The sequence below is a fragment of the Trypanosoma cruzi genome, genomic scaffold, assembly GCF_000209065.1.
Source record: "Trypanosoma cruzi strain CL Brener 1047053514047 genomic scaffold, whole genome shotgun sequence".
Lineage (NCBI taxonomy): Eukaryota > Euglenozoa > Kinetoplastea > Trypanosomatida > Trypanosomatidae > Trypanosoma > Trypanosoma cruzi.
In genome coordinates, this window is record NW_001849167.1 from 10,151 (window position 1) to 26,403 (window position 16,253).

A 16,253-nucleotide genomic window follows, 5' to 3' on the forward strand; every position below is an offset into this window, starting at 1 on the left:
TGTGTGTGTGCATGTTTTTTATTTATTTATTTATTTATTTATTTGTGTTTCATCTCTTGTGTAATACACATGCCTCTTTTTTCTTCGTTGTTGTTGTTGTTGTTTGAATGTCTTTTTCTCCCTATTTATATGTTTGCCGTGCCCTGTGCCCTGTGCCCTGTGCCCTGTGCCCTGTGCCCTGTGCCCTGTGTATTCCTGTACTTCACAGGGAAAAGGAGTAGGAGGCGGGAGAAACATACACAAGTAAGGCAGTAAAACAAGAACTGAAACATTAATTATTGCACACAAAATTGCCGTCTGGTGCGGGGTTTGTTGTTGTTATTTTTTCTGCAAGACGGAAATAAAAATAAATAAAAAAGAAAATAAAAAAAAAAAAAAGAGAGAGAGAGAGAGAGACTTTGTGTGCGTGTGTGAGGGGTGGTGTGGAATCATACGTCTCGGTGTGCCGCGTGATGTCTGGATGGAAGCGTGGCCCCTACCCGGTGGAGAGTCGAGGTGGTGGTGGGAAATGGGCTTCACACCGTAATTACTCCCGCCGTTTATCCACCCATGAGGACTACGAGGATGACGACAAACGACGCTCGCACCATTACTACCACCGCAGCACCGGCAGCGGCTACATTGGAGGGGGGATTGGCGGCGCTGTGAAGAGACCAGGCAGCCGTCACGGGCGGCGTCGCGAACGAAGCTACGATCTTCGTGAGGAAGACGATGACGTTGATTACGAGGATGTTGATAGTGACGAGAGTGCGTCTAATGACTTTGAGGAAAATTCAGATTATTATGATCATCATCGCCGTCGCAAACGGCAACGGCGTGAGTCCCCGTATCGACGTCATCGTCACCGGCGCCGCTCCTCATCTTCGTCACGCAGGCGTGACTCGCATCGACCGCACCGTCAGCAGGAAAAATGCCAGCAAGGGGATGATGAGCTGCACGGCACAGGAAGACGACGACGACGGTACGAGGAGGATTACTCGAAGTCTTCACCCGCCACGGAGGTAGAGCGGCGACAGAAACAACTTCTTTCTGCGTTGGACCGACAGCTTGCCACGTACCAAAGCCGTTTCCGTGGCGAAGGCGATGATAACAAAGATAGTAACAGCAAAAAAGGTTACCAGGAGGGACAGGAAGAAGGTTGCAGTGGCTCTGGTAGAACTTCATTGCCGTCCTCCCGTGTTGTGTTGTATGGAGTTGACTTGGGGGTGCAGCAATGTCACCTGAACTCCATGCTGGAGCAGCTTGTTGGGCGACGTCCGTTGAGTGTCTTCCGTCCGGCGGCAGCATTACGGGAATCTCTTTGCGACACGGCGTTGTCGGGTGTGGGGAGCTTGCCAGAGGTGCCGCCTTTGGGTTTCGGCTCGGATCGTTCTCTTCACTTGGGTCTTCATGATGTAGACGGTGCCGGTGGCGTGGTGGTGATGGAGTTGCCGCGGGAGGGTGATACTGTGGCTGCAGCCGTGGCGGCGCTGAACGGCGCGTACGTTAATGGCAGAATCATTGGGGCGGTAGTGCATTCTTGAAGAGAAAATAAAAAACAAAAAGTAGGGGGGAAAAGGGGACGAGAGAGAAAGAGACATCGTGCAGATGGTGTTGGTGGCTGTGGCACTGAGAAGTGGGAAGACTGAGGTTTTATTCTGTACATTTTTCTGAGAGTTGTTTTTTGTTGTGCGTCTGTTTGTTCTTTTTTTTTTTTTTGATGTTGTTGATGATGCCATTTCCATCCAATTGCGGGAGGGGATAGCGCATGGCGGGCAGCACTGACACAACGGCTTTTTTTTTCTTTTTTTGTTTTCCTTATTTCCTTTTTTTATTCTTCTGCGCCATGAAGAGAAGAAAAAAAGGAGGTAGGTGGCTGGGGAGTATTGAGTCTCTCTGCACCCAAATACCACCACTGCTGTCATTATCCCCACCATTCGTGCCGTCAGCCTGCTTGTGTGTTCAGCAGCACACCGACTCCCACCATAGATTGTTTAAAATTTCCAAAAAAGTAGGGTGGTGGTGGTGGTGGTGTGAGCGATGCATTACTATGACTTTATGCACCCCATCAACGTTGCATGGCTCATGTACGATGTAGTTTGCGTCACCGTGCGTTCCTTCAGCCCGGAGACACTTGTGCGAAAACGGGTTAAACGCGCCCCGAAGGAGGGGAGGGAAAAAGAACAGCAACAGCAGCAGCAGCGGGGTCGCAGACTACATCGATCTAGTCAGCCTGGAAGCCGCACAGGTTCGGCAAACACGACTCTGAACGTGTCGGCGTACACCAGCGGAGAGCTGCCGCCGCCGGTGCCCAACCGAAATGCGATGGACGTTTCACGATCGCACCGTCACCGCAGTCGCAGCGGTGATCATTCCGAACGCGGCAAAGAAACCGACGATAAGAAACGATCGAGTACTTGGCGCGATATTGACGTCACAAGGCAGACAGTTCTTTTGACGCACGTGCTGCGTGCCACCCCTATCACAGTTCTCCGTTTCTTCTGCCAGGTACAGACGGATGCGGAGACCTTACCGCTGTTGGGCTTTAGAGACCTCAGTGACTCTGCACGACGGCTTTTGCAACTCAGCGCGGGCGCGGTGTTTGCGCCGGAAGTTGTGATCCCGTTTCTCACGGCACGTTTCCTGTTGAACGTTGCTCAGCACTATCTGATGGAGCGCGTGTTCTTTGAGACAAATCTGGTTGTCCGTAACCTTCGAAGCCGTCGCGCGTGGCGGAAGGCGCTTGGATGGACATTGAGCCTTTCTGCTCATACAATGACGGATCCCATCGCGTTTAGCGTCTTGACCCCGATTCTCCTCTTCCGCGTGCGTGATCTATCGCCCGTGACGGGGCCGCTGCGCTACTCACCAGCGGGGATCAGCAAAGGCATTGCCGTTGGGTTCGCGGGGGTTGTGTTGGAAATGCTCGTCGTGCCGGCGGCGTCGCAGTTGTGCCAGCGCGCCTTTGTGAGAATTGTGGACGCCACGGAGTATTTACTGTTGCGCCGCTACGCACGACGGGCGTTTGCGTCCAGTGGAGGGGCCAAGGAGGAAATTGCAAGCAACATGAACAGCGAGGATGAGCGGGGGGATCTCACGGGCAGTTTTGCGGGGAGTTTGAACAGCAGTCGCGTGTCGAATAGAGAACCGGCGGCAAAGACACGAAAAGAAGAAGGGGCAGCGGCGAGAAGGCCACATGATGCTTCCGGCAAACACTCGCATGACGACCTCAGCAAAGTGGAATCGGGGTCGCGGAAACTCGACGAGCACAAAAGCGAAGAGCGCCGCCGGCGTCGTCGTGAAGAGGCGGAGGATCGCAAAAAGGTGGATGCAGAGCACCGAGTTATTTTGCGGGCCATTATTTACCGCGTTTGTTCTGCCCTTATTTCACAGTGTTTGGTGCAACACCCATTGACGGTTTTTGCCCACATGTTGTATGGCCGTGCGGTGCTCAATGCGACGGGTCTACTGACGTTGTACGACGATGTCCCTGGCGTGACACTCACGTGGAACGCATGTCTTGAGTTTCTGCGACGCGGCGTTCTTTTTGATGTGGGAGCGGAGCAGAGCAGCGGTGTACCTGCGGTGGAAATCTTACGCAGCATTGGCGGCTTTATTGGCTATGAATTTGGTATGGTACGCAGCAGCATTCGGTGTTTTTCCACGCGTGATGTGGCTATTCGTGACCTCATCACGCGTGCCGAGGCCAATCGCAAAAATAGGGCCGTAAGTGGTGGTGATAGCGGCATTGGGGAATCGGCCCTTGAAAGTGTAGAACTCATGCTGTTGACGATTGCATCCCTGTCTCCTTTATTCACCGCCGTGCAGTTTACGGCCATGGAAAAGCTGCTTGGATTCTACATGGATGTCTGGGTGCGCCTGCGTGGGGAATAAAAGGCGATTTCACCCAACAAGATGCTTGAAATCATATGTAATACAAATGGATACCTTTAAACACACACACACACACACAGACACACTTCTTATGGCCTGTCATTAGATAATCTCGAGCTTTCTTCTTCTTTTATCCTGTTTAATTGAGGTGCCTTAAAGAGGGGGGGGGGGGAAAGGCCTTTTTTATGCACCTGACCAAAGAAAAAGATGGCCAAGACGTTGTAATACATACCTTTCTGTAATGCAATGATTGTGGGCGAAAAGAGGCCTTTGGTTAGTTATTATTGTAAATGTATACGTCTACTTTTGTTTGAAAAACAATGAAAACTTAAATGCATACATGCAATGATATTTACAAAGCAAAGAAGTTGTGTGAGAGGGAGACCGAGAAAGAAGTGAATAATTAAAAAGAAGAGGCTTTCTTGATATATATATGTATATATATATATGTATGTATGTATGTATGTGTGTGAGAGCGTCGTGTCCTTTTGTGCAGCGGTTTACGCGGACCGTAACATAGAAATACATTCATTCCCGCAGGTAACGAGGAAAAGTTATATTATTTTTGTTATAGACGTTTTTTTTTTTTTTCGTTTTCTTTTCTTTTTTGCTATTTATTTGGGGGGGGGAAATGGAAGAGTGAGAGAGAGAGAGGGAGAGGGGGAAAGACTCTATGTATGTGTGGTCTGTGAACGGCTGAGATCCATTGGGGTTATGGGAATTAGAATTCATTCATATTTCTTTGCTCTCTGATGGTTTTTTATATGTGTTTTTTTAAACACCCCTTATATATCTGTGTGTGTGTGTGTGTGTGTTCCTTTTGTTGTGTCGAGGGGGTGAGTACTGTCTGATCACACATACGACACGCCTTGTGACGATTGTTTTCTATTGCCGCTATCGAAGAGCACGCAAGAGACGGAAGAAGAGAGAGTTGCACACAAACACACACAAATACCTACAATTTAAGTGAGAGAAAGGGACCGTAAGGGTACGAAATAGGGTGGAGACATCCATAATGGTCAAGAAGGATCTTTTTGCAAATTCTTCCTCTTCCAACGACGATGACGACCAGGAAGATGAAGAATTGGCACAGCAGATGGTCACCGCCGCCATGCGTGAGCGGCGCCGTGACCCACACGCGTATGCCCCTTTTTCTGGAAAGAAGAAAATGTCGTTTGTTGGCACCGCACCCCAAAAAGCGAGGAGCGATTCGGAATCCACGGACAGCAGCGGCAGCGGCGACGGTGACACGTGGAAAGAAGAGCAGCGGCCGATGTTTCAGGCGGACGTGGAATCCATGAGGAAAATTAAAAAGACGAAAAGGAATGGCATTAACAACACGACGGCTGACGGTGACGATGGAGGTATTCGTATCAACCAGCAGTACGCGGCGAAGTACGAGGAGGTGAAGCGGCGGAAGGAGATTCAGCAGCTCACCGAAAAGTACGGCAAACGACTCCGCCTTAACGGAGGCGAGGAGGATGAGGATGAGGATGAAGAAGACGAAGAGGACGATGAAGCGGTACTGTTGACCGAAGAAAAGGAGTTGGCATTTGCCAGGGCGTTTCTTGCCATTCGTCAGTCGGCCGTTAAACAAGCGGGGAAGCAGAAACACGGCGACGACGAAAAGAACGAGATTGATGCCTCATCTACACATGGCGACGGAAACAGAAATGCGGAGGACGGTACGGATGACCCGCTTGGGCCGCAGAATGTTTTTTTCCCACCGACAGAGGAGCAGATACGTGAGAACACGGAGATCTTCACGCGGTCCATCGCAAAGAAGCGGCAGCAGCGGAAGAAGTTTACCCTCGCCGATGAATACCGCCGGGGGGTTGTCACGGGGGTTGAGACCCACGCGAGTGGCCATGAAAGTAACGACGATGACGAGGGCCGTCATCAGCCGCAGGGGAACCGACGCATTCAGCCGCGGACCGCCAAGGAGCGTGCATTGCGTGAGTCCTTTCTGAAAAGCGTCGCGGAAAGCACGGAGACATTTGATGTGCAGCTTGTTGACGCCGCCATGCAGACGGGGGAGAGGGAGGCGGAACACACAAATTCTTCAAAGGCGAGACGGTTGCTGCAGGGGGCCTTTTCGATCCGTGAAGCAGACAAATCGGATCCTGCGAACGAAGATCCCGATGAAGCATTTCTTCGTGAGTTTTTTGTGGAAGAGCTTTGGAAGCCAGAGAACAACAAGAAACGAAAGCAAAAGGTGTTGAATCGCGGGAATTATGAGAATGGCTCTCATGCGGAAGCTGAAGCTGAAGCTGAAGAAGAGGAAGAGGAGGAGGAAGAAGAGGGGAACAACTACGCTGCGTTGGCTGAGTTAGCGCAGGCAGAGGAGGATGAGCGTTTCTACGCGGAAGCAGAGCTGTGGGAGCGCGCCTATCAGGACCGCGCCTACCGTCATCAAGAGGAGGAGGCCGATCACGTACAGACCTTCCCGCGCGCTATTGGCGAGCATGCCGCCGGTATAATGCGCAAGAGTGTTAAGTCCTCGCGAAAAGATGCCCGTATGCGCAGGCTAGAGAGGATCAAGGAGTTGCGGGAGCAACAGGTAGCGGAGCTGCGTCGGCTCAAGACATTGAAACGACAGGAAATTGAGTCTCAGCGGGCACTCATTGCCTCCGTTGCGGGCATTAGGGGGAACCAGGGTAGCGATATTTGTAATAAGAAGGAAAAGAAGAAGTTGCGTGGAAATGAGGATCAGGACGAGGAAGCAGCGATGGCTCGTCTGCGGGAATTGTGGAGCGAGAAGGATCTGGAGGAAGAGTTTGATCCACAGAAGTTTGACAAGAAGATGGCGCAGATTTTTGATGATGCTTACTATGATGAGAATAATGTAGACGAAGAGGAAATGGCCTTTTTTGAAGAAGGAGAAGAAGAGGTGGGAACAATGAAAGATGGCGATGATGATGATGATGGTAGGGGCAAAGATGATGCAGGTGGAGAGAGGAGTGGCGAGGAAGAGGAAGAGGAAGCAGAACCGGAGTGGTACAAGGCCAAATCGCTGGAAGAGGCCGTGGCAATGACAAGGAAAAAGACACTGAACGGGAAGCCGAACAAGCATGATGGCATCCATGTCGTCGACGATGCGCTGGCATTATTGTACCCGTCGGTTTCCTTGCAAGCCGCAGAGACGGCTTCGTTTTCGGGGCGCCGCGAACACATTGAGCATATGATCCGTGAGAACAAGAAAAAGAAGGGTGAGAAGGGCCATGAAGCTGACGGCAAGAAGGAGGAGACACTGCGGCAGTTGCGGGAGGATCTAGAAAGGAAGGAGAAAGAGTACTGGCAACTGCACCACGACTCCACGCTGGACCAAGGCGCGATCAAGACACGATTTAAGTATCGTCAGGTGGCTCCCGAAGACTTTACGCTCACGGTGGAGGAAATTCTCTCTCGGGATGACCGTCAGCTCAACATGCTGGTCCCAATGAGTTGCTATGCGGCGTACCTTCAAGAAGATGCGAACCGGCGAGATCGTTTGAAGATTGAGCGAAGACGGCAACGCGGATTTCGCGAGGTTGACCCCACGCGCAGCTCTCGTCGCTACGGCGATGTCTCCAAGACGGCACTGGTCGATGTCAACATGACGGAGGAAGAGGGAGAAAAGTGGTCCAAAGAAGTCCGCGGTGGTTTGCGCCGGTTACGTGAGTCTGTTACGCTGGAAGAAGGTGCGGACATGACGGGGGTTGATGGGAGCGGCCGTGGGAAGGGCGCGACAACGTCTCAAAAAGCACCACCACCACCACAACAGCAGCAGCAGGGGAGGACTCACCATTCCAAGAAGGCGCGGTACGAAAGAGAAGAAGGTGGTGGGCAGACACGTCAATACCTCCACTACCAGCAGCAGCAGCAGCAGCAGCAGCACACCCAGGAAAGAGAGGGTATGAGACGCGGTGGTGGACGTGGGCGTGCCACGAAGGGAGGTGGTGCGTTGCACATTGCACGTGGTAACGGCGGTCCTGTTCGCATGAGAGAAAGAAACTGAGGAACTAAAAACAATATTATAAAGATATTATAAATAAATAAATTTACAAGAAAACTAGAAGACATGCTTTTTATCTAAAGCAAAACAACAAAATAAAATAATAGTCCGAATTCAATTGGTGTGTGAGAGATTATTATGCGGTTAACACCTTTGTGTGGTTGTTGTTTGTAAATGTCTCTGTCTCTCTCTCTCTCTCTGTGTGTGTGTGTGTGCTTAGCAGCGATACAGTAACGTGTGTATATCAGTGAATAAGGAACAAGAAAAAATTTAAAAAAGTTATAAAGGAAACATGTACCCTGCTGCAGCAAGCACGACGCGCCGTTTCACCGTCAGCGATGAACGGGAGGAATGCGATGACGCCCTGGAGCACATTGGCCTCACCGTCACACGACGTACATGGGCAACGCAATTGGTTGGGGCACAAAAACACGTCGTCCAACCGGGCGTGGGTGGACACAAGAAGAGCGATCAGAGGAGGAGAAGCAGCAGCAGCAGCAGAAGTGACGCACAGATGGGGAATGGGCTTACCGCGACGATGACGAGTGGCTCCACACCGCCGCATAGCACACAAACGGCACGGGCTTCACCAATGAAAACACATGGCCGACGGCAGAACCGTGAGATTTCCATCGATCTTGTGTGGGGAGAACGCGACGATAACGACGAGGAAAAAGAAGAAAAAGAAGAAGAGTGTGTCCATGTCTTGAGGGCGACACCGGCAACTGTTTTGACTCGTGCGTCACGCCCTCCTGAGCGGAACGACGCGTCCTCCCCAGCACTTGTGCGCCGTTGTCTCTCCCTTCATGAGGATGGCCGACGGAGCGGCACTGTTGCTAAAAAAGCAATGGCAGCGAATCAACCGCAACAAACACCATCCCCTGCGGCTGCGCGTGTGTCCGTTGCAACACCAACACCTACGCCTTGGAACCGCATGCCCCCACTGTTGCCGGTGAGAGACCCACCGACGGAATCCCGAGAATTATCCATGCGGCCGGGTTATACTCTTCCAAGTCCCAGCACGCCACTATGGACGGCGTTGGAGGAAGAAGAGGATGAGGAAGAAGGTGGGGCGGTGGTGGATCTTTTGCGCGACGACGCTATCGTGCGGCTGCCGCTTGGCCGCCGGCCCTTATCTCTTGCGCATCACGCGTCTTCGCTGCCGTTAGCCGTAACAAGGGAAGTAACTGACAACAGTGAGGATGGACGACAATTACACGGTTCCGAGGGTCGTCGCTCTGCGCCAGCGTTTCAGAAGTCTCAACGTCAGGCGGAAGAGGCGGCGCGAAAAGCGCGTGCGGATGCATGGGCGGAAGAGATGCGGAATTTTTTTGAACGTATTGAAGAACGCCCGCTTTTGACGGTGACTATGGATGAGCAACCATAGCCCAGCAACTAACGACATGAAGCCACATGGTCTCCATCGCGTGTTTTCTACAGAAAGACAGACATGCATGTACATGCCGCACCATTTTATAGTCCATGCATTACATTTCTCTTGAAAAACTTCTTAGTTAGTGAAAAAGGAGTTTGCGTCAGATAAGAAACAAAAAAAAGGCAATAAAGTACACACATACTCCATATATATATATATACATGCAAATATGGTGAGGGAAGTGTGTGGGGGTGACAGACATAGAGATTTGAATATTTGCCTTTTCTTCATTGATTTATATAGAAATAAATGAAATTTTTGTTTTGCGTGTGTAATGAGTGATGTTTTGGAAGAACCACCGTACCCACACCCACATACACACACGCACTCCAAGATATATGTATATATATATACATATGTACACGTTGCCACGGATATGATAGAAAGGGGAAAGACAAAAGAGAAAAGAAAAAAAAAAAAAAAGAGAGAGAGAGAGGGAGGGAAGAAGGAGGAAGGTCCTGTGATGAAACAACAGGGTGGATATATATTTATATATTTATATTTTGGAAGGAACAGAATGCAGGAAAACGAAGAAGGCTGAGATTCATTAGATAAATCTCCCCCCGGTAGTGCTGAAATAGATTTAAGCTACAATGTGTGCATGTGTTTGTTGGATTATTTCTTCCTTTACTTTATTGGGTTTATTTTATTTTATTTTATTTTATTATTATTATTATTTTCTCTTATGTGGGAGGGAACATGTATAGGTAAGCGGGAACGCTTCTTGACACGTTGTCAATGCGTGGGTAGTTCTCTTCTTCTTCTTCTTTTTTTTTTTCTTTTTTTTTGTTGTTGTTGTTGGTGGTGGCCTTTGATGCGTCCTTTTCTGCATCGAATGGCTTCGGGCAGGTCCTTGTGGGATTTCCGTTGCGTGTGTAGGAACCTCAGGAGGGGTAGGAGGGGTAGGAGGGGAGGAAGCCCACGTTTATTATTTTCATTTCCGCCCTTCCCTACTGCGGTGCAAAGAAGAAGAAGAAGAAAAGGGGAAACAAAAAGAAAAAAAAAAAGGATTAACTTTTATAAAGGACCCGAAGAGGGGGAGAAGTGGTAGGGGTCGTGAGTGGTTGTGGTGGTACGGATAAGAAAAGAAACAAAAAAAAAAGAGAAAAAGAAAAAAAAAAGGAAATGAATTGCCCACGTACTCTTTTTTTTTCACTACTTCTAATATTTTTGTTGGTAATGTTTACAACCGTTCATGGTGCAGCTGGTGATGATGGCAGGGATACATCTGATACGGAGGGCGATGATGATTCTTTATTCAAATATCTTGAAATGCTTGAGGTAAGTGACCTACGGCAGATGTTACATGAGAAGAAGCAACCGTTTCATCATTTACGATCCAAACAGGAACTTATTCATGCCATCATAACATTAGAAAAGAAGGAGAAGCTTGTTGAAAAATTAAGGCGACGACGAGACACAAAGGCAAGCAGACCGCATGTACTCCGTGTGGAATATTGTTCCGGATGAGGTTACCGGCGGCACTATGAAGAGATGGTACACCACATCTCCCGTAGTTTGCCGCCAAATAAGAATCAAGAACCAATTTTGAAGTTTCTTCCATCTGTTTACTCTGTAGGTATTGTACGGGAAACGATTGGTTCATTCTTGTCTCTTCTCTTTATTGCTTCACTTATTATTGGTATTGGTGCACCCTACTTTGTAGGGATATTTCCTCCGAATGTTGTGACATGGGTGGAACAAAACCGTACAATGATCATTGCCGCTGGGTTTGTAGCAAACCTTATATGTGGGAGTATTCTTCAGTCAGGTGCTTTTGAAATGTTTATGGATGATACGCTCATCTTTTCAAAGTTGCAGCAGAACAAAATGTTGTCAGCCGTAGATTTGGCAGAAATTGTAATACAAGCGTTAGTCCATGCCCCGGAATAAGATGGGGAAGGAGGAGGAGTGGGCGAAAAGAAGGTTGTGAACACACACACGCACACATACACACACACATATATACATATATAAAAGAAAAGGAGAAGACTGAGGGAAACGCGGACACAATGGAAAAGAAAGCAAAGTAGAATCAACCCAAAGAAGGGGGGAGGGAAGAAAGAGAAGAATATAAAGAAGCAGAAAAGGGGTATTCTTTCAGGATTGTGTTTACATGAATGAAATTTGACTAACGTGTAGAAAGACCATATTTACCTCAAGAGTCGATGGCATCCATGACCCTATTATGTGCATGTATCATTTATCCGTACTTCTATGGAGCAAGTACATACCGCGTGTTACGTGGCATTGAAACATTACGGATGTGACATGACTATATATATATATATATATTAAATACGGATGCGTCATGTAACTTGTTTTTCTTTTTTTCTTTTTTTTTTTTTTTTCCTCTTTTCTCTTTTGCTGTTGAAACCTTCTGTTTCTTTTCCTCCTTTGCCATATTTATATTTATATATAGACATATATATGTGTGTGTGTGTATGATGCTTGCATGTAGTGTGAAACTCTCATGTTTCTTTCTTTTTTTTTTTCTTTTTTTTTTTTTGTATGACGAAGTGGAGGAGAAACACCGTTTTTTTTTTTTATTGTTGTTGTCTGGTGCCTTACTTTTGAATTTTTGTCGTTGTTATTGCCATCAAACCAAACAAAACAAAACGGACAAGAAAAGAAAAGAAAAGAAAAAAAAAAAAAATAAAAAAAGGAGGGGAATTAAAACGTTTTTTTTTTTTATGGAACTTTTATTTCACTCCCTTTTCTTTCTTTTTTGTTTTGTTTGGTTTGATGGCAATAATGCATGGAAGAAGAAAAAAAAAAAAAAGGGGTGGGGGGGGGGGGGGGCATACATACTGAGGAGCTGGAGGCGGAGGAGGAGAACGGAGTAGGCATCTGTGCCATTCTCCCTCTCCCTCTCACATTGACTGACTGGCTGACTGACTGTGTGTGTGTGTGTGTGTGGTGGTTGAATGAAAGGGGGGCAGGAAAGAAGTGATGGAAATGTAAAATAAAATAAAATAAAAAATAACGAAGGGAGCGGGGGGGGGGGAGGGATATTGGAAGGGATGGGAAGAAAGGAAAAAACGAGAGAAAAAAAAAGGCATTTTTATTATTATTACGGTTATTGATAATGATGGGAAGAGGGAAAAAAAAAAAAAAAGAGGGGAAGAGGGGAAAGGGTTTAAACGAATAAAATCCACATGTTGACATGTCTTTTCCCTACTGCTTCTATGGACCGCCTTTTTTTTTTTTTTTTTTTGTGTCTTCTAATGTTTCTTGTGGCCGTAGGCGACACCCCGGCGAAAGTGGGACAGACACCCGTTGGCGAGTGTCGTTGGATGTCATTTTTCAACTCTGAAGATTTCTTCCCGCGTTGTTTGGACGGAATTATGCGCCACGCCCCCACGGCCTTTGCCACATGCAAACACACACACGCACACAGACAGACGGACAGACATATATGTGTGCGTGAAGCACAAGCAGGACTATTGAAACGCGTATCGTCTGCGAAATAATACCGCACGGACACTTCAACACAAAGGCCCACCTTTTTTTTTTTTTTTCTTGTGTGTGTGTGTGTGTGTGTGTCTTTTTTTGCTTGCTTTGTGTCCATCTTTCCTCGCACAGGAACCGTAGGAGATCGCATGGCGTCTTATGTGTGGAAGCCCAGACATCCGCAAAGAAGATTTAATTCAGGATTCGTAAGGAGGGGGGCCTTGTCGTGTTAACTCCTCCCCCAAAACCCCCTTCTCCCTCCTTCCCCTCCCTCCATTAACACGCATCGCAGTGTGCATTGCCTGTTGCCACCACGCGGGTGATGCATTTGTACACCGTTTCTGTGAATACATGAGCGGTGCGGGCACCCAACGCGGGAAAACACGAACTGAAAATTTATTTTTTGTTTTTATTTTACTCTTCACATCAAAAAAAAAAGGGGAAATACACCGCCGTATCTTCAAAACACACACAAAATTTGGACAAAAATCAAACAAAAAAGAGAAAAGAAAAAAGAAAGAGAAATAGAGAAGAAAGTAAATAAAACAAACAAACAAACAAACAGCAAAAAAAAAAAAAAAACGTGTTGATATAAAATTATTTAGGAAAAAACATTGCACCGGATATTTAAGTACGACGGTTGAGAAACGCTTGAAATAGAGGGGAAAAAAAAAAAAAAGGTAACCAGGCATCAAAGAGAAAAATATTGGCCCTTCTAAAAGTAGAAAGTGGCTCTAAGACTTAACACAGAAGCCACACGCTGTACAATCTATAGTAGTACCGTTTGTATTTTATATTATTTTATGAAAGAAATTTAATATACACACGAAAAGAGGGAAGGAAAACGAAAAAGGAAAAGGGAAATAAAACAATACGGTTACAAGTTACTCCTTAAACCACACACACTTTTAATCCAAAGGTAAAGAATGGACACAGCACAATTAACACTGTGTGGAAAATATCCACTCGATTATTCTACAGCAAGGCGGGTCATCTCCATACTCAATGTATTTATTATTGCTCTTGCCATTTACCGCGCCTACAGCATTCGTATGATTTCCATTCGTGTGTACGGCAAGGTCATCCACGAATTTGATCCGTGGTTCAACTTCCGAGCGTCGGAGTACCTCGACGAGCACGGGTGGGATGCCTTTTTCCACTGGTACGACTACATGAGTTGGTATCCGCTTGGTCGGCCCGTGGGCACAACCATCTTTCCTGGACTACAGATCACAAGCGTCCTTATTCGCAGGGCCCTTTCCATGCTGGGAATGAGCATGACGATGAACGATGTGTGTTGCTTGATTCCGGCATGGTTTGGCTCAGTGGCGACTGTATTGGCTGCGCTTCTGGCGTACGAGACGTGGGGCTCGTTTTCAGGGGCTGCCATGACGGCGGGTCTTTTTGCCATCCTACCCGCCCACCTAATGCGCTCCATGGCTGGCGAATACGACAATGAGTGTATAGCAATGGCGGCGATGCTGCTCACATTCTACCTGTGGGTGCGCTCGTTGCGCAATGCAGGCTCATGGCCCATTGGTGTGCTTACGGGGCTGGCGTACGGCTACATGGTGTCGACCTGGGGAGGCTTCATCTTTGTCCTGAACATGGTGGCGCTGCACGCCGCGGTGTGCGTTTTTGCTGACTGGATGCGCGGCAGGTACGATGCCAGTCTGCTGTGGGCGTACTCCCTGTTCTTTTTGGTGGGCACGGCGATTGCGACGTGTGTGCCGCCCGTGGGGTGGACCCCATTCAAGTCCTTGGAGCAGTTGATGGCGTTGCTGGTGTTCATTTTCATGTGGGCATTGCACTTCTCCGAGATATTGCGGCGCCGCGCTGATGTCCCGATTCGCTCCACCAAGGCACTGCGGATCCGTGCACGGGTATTTATGATCACCTGCGGAGTGCTTGTGCTGGCTGCAGCGCTGCTGGCACCACAGGGATACTTCGGGCCCCTCTCCTCCCGCGTCCGTGCTTTGTTTGTGCAGCACACCCGCACCGGCAACCCTCTCGTAGATTCCGTCGCGGAGCACCGTCCATCTAGTGGGGGCGCTTTGTGGAGGCTTCTTCATCTGTGTTGTCCGCTGTGGTTGATCGGAATGATTTCGCAAATACTGTCGGGAGAAAACGAAAATTTAAGGGCAACTACTTTTATGATTTGGTACTCCATTATGGTATTTTATTTCGGCTGCCGCATGTCACGCTTGATTTTGCTAACTGGACCAGTTGCAGCATCATACTCCGGAAGAGTAATTGGAGGCCTTATGGACTGGGCGGTCAGGCTTCTTTTTTGGACGAATGTAGAGTCGATGAAAAGCAAAGGTTCCCCAACGATTCGAAGCAAAAAACTTGAAAAAAAGGGGCATCTATCTAATAACAATGAGCGTTCTTTACAAAACCGTTTTCAAGACGCTGCCAATTTGTGGCCCCACGGAATACGTGTCACAATCGCAATGCTTGTGTTTGCAGCACTTCTTTTCAATCCGATGGCCCGATCGTATAACGAAGATTCAATAAAGATGGCACACACACTATCTAATCCACGGATTATGTGGTATTCGATGACCGAGCAGAACACCCCTGTACTTGTAGACGACTATTACGTCTCGTACCTGTGGCTGCGCAACAACACACCGGCGGACGCCCGCATTCTTGCATGGTGGGACTACGGCTACCAGATCACGGGGATCGGGAATCGCACGAGCCTTGCGGACGGCAACACGTGGAATCACGAGCACATTGCCACAATTGGAAAGCTGCTTACGTCGCCCGTGGCGAAGGCCCACTTGCTCATTCGGCACCTTGCCGACTATGTACTGATATGGACCGGCAGCCGGGCGGAGGACTTGATGAAGTCGCCGCACATGGCACGCATTGGCAACAGTGTGTACCGCGACATCTGCCCCGAGGACGACCCGTTGTGCTCCAACTTTGGGTTTGAGGACTACGACCTAAGTCGTCCCACGCCGATGATGCGGATGTCGTTGCTGTACAACCTGCATGTCTCTGGGGAGAGCCCCAGTCCGGCGATCGACAATATGTTCAGGCTTGCCTACAGGTCGCGCCACGGCCTGGTGAAGATCTACAAGGTGATGAATGTGAGCGCGGAGAGCAAGGCGTGGGTGGCGGACCCGAAGAACCGCAAGTGCGACGCGCCAGGGTCGTGGCTGTGCACTGGGCAGTACCCGCCAGCGAAGGAGATCCAGGAGATGCTGGCGAGGCGCATCGACTACGGCCAGCTGGAGGACTTCAACCGCGGCAAACGAGATGACGCGTACTACCGTGCGTACATGCGTCGCATCCGCAATGAAGGGCGTGGCTAGAGGCCGCGGAAAGTGTGCGCTGGAGCGCAAATTAGATTCAAGATACGTGTTTGTGCGCGACAAGGGCCGCTGTGTTTGGTGCGGTTCCCAGGACGATTTGCCTCACCCAACCATATTTTTATTTTGGCGTGAGAGCTCTGCAATGAAAGAGAACTTCCCTCGAGCGAGAAACAAC

At 48.7% G+C, this 16,253-nt stretch overlaps 8 protein-coding genes across 8 annotated transcripts, besides 35 other annotated features; all 8 read left to right on the forward strand.

The window, feature by feature from the left end:
• Window positions 1-11,797: a sequence feature (heterozygous, non-Esmeraldo-like haplotype).
• Window positions 18-44: a microsatellite.
• Window positions 339-378: a microsatellite.
• Window positions 453-1,523, forward strand: Tc00.1047053505163.10 (hypothetical protein, conserved; the record flags this gene model as incomplete). The annotated part of the gene is made up of 1 exon (XM_803439.1): window positions 453-1,523. One exon carries the CDS (start codon window positions 453-455, stop codon window positions 1,521-1,523), a length of 1,071 nt encoding a protein of 356 aa, XP_808532.1.
• Window positions 1,774-1,812: a sequence feature (T-rich).
• Window positions 2,020-3,873, forward strand: Tc00.1047053505163.20 (hypothetical protein, conserved; the record flags this gene model as incomplete). Its single annotated transcript, XM_803440.1, has 1 exon — window positions 2,020-3,873. The coding sequence occupies one exon, from the start codon at window positions 2,020-2,022 to the stop codon at window positions 3,871-3,873; it is 1,854 nt and encodes a 617-aa protein (XP_808533.1).
• Window positions 3,934-3,959: a microsatellite.
• Window positions 4,300-4,344: a microsatellite.
• Window positions 4,451-4,482: a microsatellite.
• Window positions 4,510-4,542: a sequence feature (GA-rich).
• Window positions 4,668-4,688: a microsatellite.
• Window positions 4,889-7,870, forward strand: Tc00.1047053505163.30 (hypothetical protein, conserved; the record flags this gene model as incomplete). The annotated part of the gene is made up of 1 exon (XM_803441.1): window positions 4,889-7,870. One exon carries the CDS (start codon window positions 4,889-4,891, stop codon window positions 7,868-7,870), a length of 2,982 nt encoding a protein of 993 aa, XP_808534.1.
• Window positions 5,348-5,396: a sequence feature (GA-rich).
• Window positions 6,128-6,176: a sequence feature (GA-rich).
• Window positions 6,146-6,180: a repeat region.
• Window positions 7,724-7,749: a microsatellite.
• Window positions 7,883-7,916: a sequence feature (AT_rich).
• Window positions 8,043-8,081: a microsatellite.
• Tc00.1047053505163.40 (hypothetical protein, conserved) lies at window positions 8,160-9,254 on the forward strand (the record flags this gene model as incomplete). The annotated part of the gene is made up of 1 exon (XM_803442.1): window positions 8,160-9,254. The coding sequence occupies one exon, from the start codon at window positions 8,160-8,162 to the stop codon at window positions 9,252-9,254; it is 1,095 nt and encodes a 364-aa protein (XP_808535.1).
• Window positions 9,637-9,663: a microsatellite.
• Window positions 9,699-9,725: a microsatellite.
• Window positions 9,783-9,807: a sequence feature (AT_rich).
• On the forward strand, window positions 9,904-10,353 carry Tc00.1047053505163.50 (uncharacterized protein; the record flags this gene model as incomplete). Its single annotated transcript, XM_803443.1, has 1 exon — window positions 9,904-10,353. One exon carries the CDS (start codon window positions 9,904-9,906, stop codon window positions 10,351-10,353), a length of 450 nt encoding a protein of 149 aa, XP_808536.1.
• Window positions 9,943-9,974: a microsatellite.
• Window positions 10,056-10,089: a microsatellite.
• Window positions 10,266-10,310: a sequence feature (GA-rich).
• Window positions 10,383-10,428: a sequence feature (A-rich).
• On the forward strand, window positions 10,428-10,772 carry Tc00.1047053505163.60 (hypothetical protein, conserved; the record flags this gene model as incomplete). The annotated part of the gene is made up of 1 exon (XM_803444.1): window positions 10,428-10,772. The coding sequence occupies one exon, from the start codon at window positions 10,428-10,430 to the stop codon at window positions 10,770-10,772; it is 345 nt and encodes a 114-aa protein (XP_808537.1).
• On the forward strand, window positions 10,797-11,195 carry Tc00.1047053505163.70 (hypothetical protein, conserved; the record flags this gene model as incomplete). Its single annotated transcript, XM_803445.1, has 1 exon — window positions 10,797-11,195. The coding sequence occupies one exon, from the start codon at window positions 10,797-10,799 to the stop codon at window positions 11,193-11,195; it is 399 nt and encodes a 132-aa protein (XP_808538.1).
• Window positions 11,236-11,272: a microsatellite.
• Window positions 11,579-11,603: a sequence feature (AT_rich).
• Window positions 11,624-11,668: a sequence feature (T-rich).
• Window positions 11,705-11,748: a microsatellite.
• Window positions 11,779-11,811: a microsatellite.
• Window positions 11,798-12,594: a sequence feature (haploid, non-Esmeraldo-like haplotype).
• Window positions 11,927-11,966: a microsatellite.
• Window positions 12,202-12,221: a microsatellite.
• Window positions 12,264-12,283: a microsatellite.
• Window positions 12,595-16,253: a sequence feature (haploid, Esmeraldo-like haplotype).
• Window positions 12,826-12,848: a microsatellite.
• Window positions 13,247-13,337: a sequence feature (A-rich).
• Window positions 13,543-13,577: a sequence feature (AT_rich).
• Tc00.1047053505163.80 (oligosaccharyl transferase subunit, putative) lies at window positions 13,682-16,078 on the forward strand (the record flags this gene model as incomplete). Its single annotated transcript, XM_803446.1, has 1 exon — window positions 13,682-16,078. One exon carries the CDS (start codon window positions 13,682-13,684, stop codon window positions 16,076-16,078), a length of 2,397 nt encoding a protein of 798 aa, XP_808539.1.